Here is a 6,222-nt window from a genome sequence, read left to right as displayed (position 1 = left end):
AACTTTGTACACTAAATTTCAATCGATACCTTAGACCCGTTCGAGAGTCTATTGGACGCGCGCATGGCCGGTTGGCGTGACTGCGCTCCAATATGATTCTTGAATTGTCCAAATTACCCATGGACAGTTTGGGAGTGCACAATTATGTGTTGTGGTTAGCGGTTCATGTGACGTGGTTTTGATCTGAGAAAATTTCGGCAACATCTCCTTATGTGTTCTTCGAGTGCATACTAGATATTTGTTTTAAATATCTACGTCGTGCACTTGGAGAACCATAGGGAGATACTGCCGAAATTTTCCCAGATCAAAACCACGTCGTTTGAGCCAACAACCACGACACATATGTGCATTCTCGAATGGGATAGGGCCCTTACCGGAGGCATAAGGAGACGAAGAATGGTGACGCATCGTTTTCTAATTGTCGTGTAATATGGAAACAGGCATCATGGACCGACAGTGGATACGTAATACGAATCGTGTTAGTGATGAATATTTGTATGGGATCGAGTCATTTATCCAAGTTGCACAGGAACATGTCAATGCTCAGAATAATATAAGGTGTCCGTGCCGGAATTGTAACAACTCTTTATGGAAGACAGTGCGTGAAGTCAGAATTCATTTGGTGAGATTTGGGATGTCACACAACTATACGACATGGTATTATCATGGTGAACCGAGAGTTTATGCTTCGACGTCCTCGGAGACCCGAACAATTCTGCAGCCTACTGAATCTGTTGCTGATGATAATGACCAAGTGATGGGCATAATAAACGATGCTTATCCATATGCATCGCTAGATCACGAAGTCAGTCAGCATGATACAGAGAGCGATAATATGGATCAAGATGATGGGTTGCCCGAAGTCCAAAGAGAAGAGTTTGATAAGTACGAGAGATTGTTGAAACAAGCTCAGCGGGAATTGTACTCTGGTTGTGAAGAGTTCTCAGTGCTAACTGCTGTTGTGGAGTTAATGCATTGGAAAGTACTTAATCAACATTCGAATCGAAGTTATGATCAGTTGATGGGGATTTTGAAACGAATGCTTCCAAAGAACAATCATATACCTGAAACCCATTATCTTGCGAATAAGGTGTTGAAAGATCTCGGTTTGGGATATGAAAAGATTCATGCATGCAAGAATGATTGTGTATTGTTTTACAAAGAACACCAAGGGAAGGATAAATGCCCTGTGTGCAATGAACCGAGATATAAGAACAAGTCTGTAGAGAGAAAGAAACAGATTCCGCAAAAGGTGTTGCGTTATTTCCCACTTAAGCCAAGGTTGCAACGATTGTACATGTCGACACATACTGCAAGTGACATGAGGTGGCACAAAGATAAGCGGGTTGAGGATGATGTGATGAGACATCCTGCAGACGGAAGCGCATGGAAAGAATTTGACAAGATATATCCGGATTTTGCAGCAGATGCACGAAATGTCAGATTAGGACTTGCTACTGATGGATTTAATCCATTCGGAAATATGAGCACATCTCACAGCACTTGGCCAGTGGTCGTGGTTCCTTATAATTTGCCTCCCTGGAAATGCATGAAAAAAGAATTCACAATTATGACGCTATTAATTCCAGGACCGCAATCCCCTGGCAAGGAGATCGATGTATATTTGCGGCCGTTGATTGATGAGCTGAAAGAATTGTGGCAAAATGGTGTGCCGACATATGATAAGTCCACCGAAACAATGTTTTCCTTGCGTGCGGCAGTCATGTGGACAATAAATGATTTCCCAGCTTATGGGAATTTATCAGGCTGGAGCACCAAGGGTTATATGGCATGTCCTACTTGTAATAAAGATATAACTTCCGCTTGGCATGGTGGTAAAGTATGTTATATGGGCCACCGAAGATGGTTGCCGGGGGATCATAAATGGCGTCACAGTAAGGAGGCCTTTGACGGAAAAAAGGAGATGGGCGTGAAACCTAAAGAATTATCTGGTGATGACATCTTGAGGCAGTTGAATAACTTAGAATTTGGCCGGATTGGTAAACATCCCTCTAACAAAGAACGAAATATGCCAAGGTCACCTGCACATCTAAATTGGACAAACAAGTCGATATTCTTCGAGTTGGAGTATTGGTCCAAGTTGAAAATCAGGCACAATCTCGATGTAATGCATATTGAGAAGAACGTGTGCGAAAGTTTGGTGGGGACAATCTTGGGCATTGAGGGTAAATCAAAGGACACAATTAAGGCTCGACAAGATTTGCAAGAAATGGGCATCAGGAAACATTTGTGGTTAACGAAGAAGGGTGATAAATTGATAAAGAAACATCCATTTTATACCATGAAGCCTGTGGACAAGAAAGAATTCTTAAAGTTTCTTGCATCGGTCAAATTTCCAGATGGATACGCGGCCAATATCTCTCGAAATGTGAAAATCGACTCTGGAAAAATTTTGGGCTTGAAAAGTCATGATTGTCATGTTTTATTGCAACGTCTGCTTCCGGTGGGTATTCGAAAGTTTTTGCCCGAAGATGTGGTTGAACCGATTGTTGGGTTGTCGAGGTTCTTTCAGCATATCTGTGCTAAGACGTTGCGCGTGTCGGACATGGCAAAATTGAAAGATGAGATTGTGTACATCCTATGCAAATTTGAACAAATATTTCCACCGGCCTTTTTTGATATAATGATTCATTTAATGATACATTTACCGCAAGAGGCAATTCTTGCTGGGCCGGTCAGTTATCGGTGGATGTACCCAATAAAAAGGTAACAATTTCTAAACTATTTCATTACTATTCTCCAAGTTCAGCTCTATGTTACTCATAAAATTTTTCTCACTATGTAATTACATTTGCAGAATGTTGGGTAATTACAAAAGGTACGTCCGAAATCGGGCACGCCCCGAAGGCTCCATAGCAGAGGCATACATTGCAAATGAGTCCATCACGTACTGTGCAATGTACCTCAGCAGTGTTGAGACGTCATTCAATCGCCCCCAACGCAACGACGACGGCGGTGAAAAAAATGAGACACTTTCTGTCTTTTCTCAAATTACACGACCATTTGGCGAAGCCCCTAAATCAGCTGTTGAATTCTCGAAACACGATATGGAGGTGGCTCATTGGTTCATACTCAACAATTGCGAAGAAGTTGACTCTTTACGCATTGAGCATGAGGAACTAATGAAGCGCGACTATCCAAGATGGGACATGGAACGTGTACAGAAAAAGCATCGGGAATTGTTTCCTAAATGGTTTAAGGAACATGTAAGTGCTTACTGACAATAATGATCAGTTCGTTCATGTGTTTGTAAATTTTTTGTAATATATTAATTCCATTGTCTTTTAACAGATGGAAAAGCTGACTGATGATAATTCGCCGTTATACAAGGAGTTAATGAGTTTGGCGAGTGGTATTCAATGGGTTGAAACGTTTTCCGGATGTAATGTGAATGGAGTCAAGTTTTTAACTGTAGAACGAGATGCCATCTTGAGCACTCAAAATAGCGGGGTTTGTGTAGAGAACTTGGACACTGGCACGGTTGATTTCTACGGCAATCTGACGAGTGTACATCAAGTCTTGTACTCGCATCGCTTTCAAGTTGTGTTATTTAAGTGTGATTGGTTTAATACAGACCCGAATAGGAACAACAGTATTAAACTCGATTACGACTTAATATCTGTGAATACAAACACTCGATGGTATGAGAATGATCCATTTATTCTTGCCACAATGGCAAAACCAGTATGTTATCTGGATGACCCTAAGGCGGGTGTGGGTTGGAAAGTAGCTCAGATGATTCAGAATCGAAATATATGGGATATTCCAGAAAAAGAAAATCAGGATGACGTGGCCTATCAAGAGGATTCATCTTCGACCATACCTAATCCATACAACAATGATGTTATCATACAACAAGTCGAGATACATGACGTTCCTCCAATTGAGATCGATGCCTTATCAATTGATCTTGGGCCACTTCCCCGAATTGATGTTAATGATTTCATCGATGATGATGATGATGATGATGATGAAGATGATGAAGATGAAGATGATGAAGATGAAGATGAAGATGAAGATGAATATGAAGATGATGATGTTGATGGTATCGATGATGATGATGATGAAATGAGTATTTCTAGTGGTGATTCAGATTAGTAATTGATAATGGTGATTCATATTAGTAAGTGATAATGATGATTCAGATTAGTAAGTTATTACTTTAGTTTTCTTTTTTACTAACATAAATATTTATTGAATTGTGCAGATGAGTTTGATCTCGAACAGGGGTGGATCTCGGAGGTCCACTTTAGCATCTATGTCCACCCCTGCAGCCCAGCCCGCCCCTGCAGCCCAGCCCGACCTCATAGCCCAGGGCGACTCGACCCCGGCGATATCCCCAGATCTCTCATCTAGTACTGGGTCTGGGATTCAGTCGGCACGGAGGGCCCGACGGGGTCACCGTTATGGTGCATATGATAATGTTGCATCATCCACTCGTACTGCCTCATCATCAGAGAGTAAGAAAAATGTTTTCACATCACTTGTGTTTATGTTTAATTTTATTTAGATGTTATAAGATTACTGTGAAATTAATATGTTATATTTGCTTTTCTAGGTACCAAAACCACGAGGGGGATAAGTAGAGGGTTGAAGGCGTCGCGAATCACTCGCACGACGAACGAGAGGATTCGAATCGTTATTGAGCAAGGTCACCTACGACCGAGCAAGGAGGTGCATAGTACTTTCGCTTCCTTTGTCGGATCGATTATCCGTGGTGAATGCCCCATGCTTTTCCCCAGTTGGGAAAAGGTTGATGACGCCATCAAGAGGAGCATTATGGGCTCCATTTCTGTGAGTATATTTCGATTAATATACTTGGACGATTAATTTGATCATTCCTAACAATTTGATAATTGCATTTTTTTCAGGTAAACTATGACATTCGGATGGAGGATCCGGATGTAGCTAGGTATATGGAGAAGTTATTGAGAAAAGTGTACGCCCAATGGAAGCACGAGCTGCACAAAGAATATAACATGTTTGGATCGGCAGATGAGGCATTGGCCAGCCCTCCTCCGGAGATGGCAGCTCGGCTTGATCAGTGGCAGTGGTTGTGCACTCATTTTCAGAGTCCGGAATTTTTGGTATGTTATATCATTTTAAGACTTCACAATTATTTTTTCTTATGTTATTCCTTTATTGTGTATACACTAATATGTGCATTTCCAATTTGCTTCATATTTAACAGAGGAAGTCGAATGCCAATCTTCAGAACCGGAAAGCGCCCGCAAGGATTGATCATCATGGTGGTTCCATGCCCTTCTCATACCGGGTGGAGTCATATCGTCAGGTGCGCTATTATTTAATTTAATATATATATATTCCTTAGTATTGTTTGAGTTTTTGTCAACATTACATTCTTTTTCAGGCTGGTTCGCAATTTCCGGAGGTCGACAACTACGGGGATGTTTATGCCCGACCCGGCAACGACAAGGGCAAGGCGAAGCACGTTAGTTTTTTATATTTTAGTTTTATTTCACAAATTTAAATTTTTGTATTTGATTTCTTAATTCCTAACTTGTGTATAATATTTTGAAGGCTGAGATGCTCGCCAAGAAGGCGAGTTATTTGGAGGAGGTGGCCAGCCAGTACCCTCCGGACACTCCGTTGGAGACGATCTCAGTCCCCGATCCCGATGCCGGTCTTCGTATTATGACGGAGACACTGGGTGTTAGGCGTGGTAGGGAGATACGCGGAATGGGAGCGGGTCGGGTTCGTGATCTCAGCGCCGGGTCTTCATCTCAGCCATCTGCAGATATAGTCAACCTGACCACTGAAGTGCAGTTGTTGAAGGGTCAGCTAGAAGAATCGAGAGCGGCATATGCGGAGCAGACGAGTAAGGTGCAGCAGATGCAGCAGATGTTTGGCCAGTTGGCCAGGATTGTACCTGGGTTTGTGCTGCCGCCCAACATCGACCAGTGCATGCCAGACTCCTCCACCGGTGTCGATGATGCTACTGACCTAGGGGGCCATTAGTTATTTGTATGTATGTATTAATTAAATTGTTGTATGTATTAATTAAATTGTTTCTACTTTGTATGGATATTTTGGATATATATAAATTTATTAATTTTGTTTTATATAATTTTTGAATAAAGATTTTTTTTTTAATATTAAATTCATATATATAATTTAAATAAAAATTTTTTTTTTAAATAAAATACATTTGGGCGACGGACGAATTTCGTCGCCCAAACC

The 6,222-nt window shown here is 41.4% G+C and overlaps 1 protein-coding gene across 1 annotated transcript; it reads left to right on the top strand.

Moving 5' to 3' along the window:
• The first annotated feature begins 363 nt into the window (after nt 1-363).
• On the top strand, nt 364-6,000 carry LOC147287837 (uncharacterized). Its single transcript, XM_086240955.1, has 9 exons — nt 364-2,727; nt 2,819-3,227; nt 3,313-4,023; nt 4,229-4,481; nt 4,580-4,815; nt 4,893-5,108; nt 5,213-5,314; nt 5,393-5,473; nt 5,563-6,000. Exons 1-9 carry the CDS (start codon nt 431-433, stop codon nt 5,998-6,000), a joined length of 4,743 nt encoding a protein of 1,580 aa, XP_086097081.1. The 5' UTR covers nt 364-430.
• The last annotated feature ends 222 nt before the right edge of the window (nt 6,001-6,222 follow it).

The sequence above is a fragment of the Dryas octopetala genome, chromosome 4 (assembly GCF_963921425.1).
Source record: "Dryas octopetala chromosome 4, drDryOcto1.1, whole genome shotgun sequence".
NCBI lineage: Eukaryota > Viridiplantae > Streptophyta > Magnoliopsida > Rosales > Rosaceae > Dryas > Dryas octopetala.
Note: the sequence above shows the minus strand (reverse complement) of the source record. Positions and strands in the feature narration are given on the sequence as shown.

Bases quoted from the DNA above. Each gene is read 5' to 3' on its own strand.
- LOC147287837 (XM_086240955.1), top strand. From the start codon at position 431: ATGGAAACAGGCATCATGGACCGACAGTGGATACGTAATACGAATCGT. The intron at 5,109-5,212 runs GTATGTTATATC...CATATTTAACAG, and splicing joins TTCAGAGTCCGGAATTTTTG to AGGAAGTCGAATGCCAATCT. The intron at 5,474-5,562 runs GTTAGTTTTTTA...AATATTTTGAAG, and splicing joins ACAAGGGCAAGGCGAAGCAC to GCTGAGATGCTCGCCAAGAA.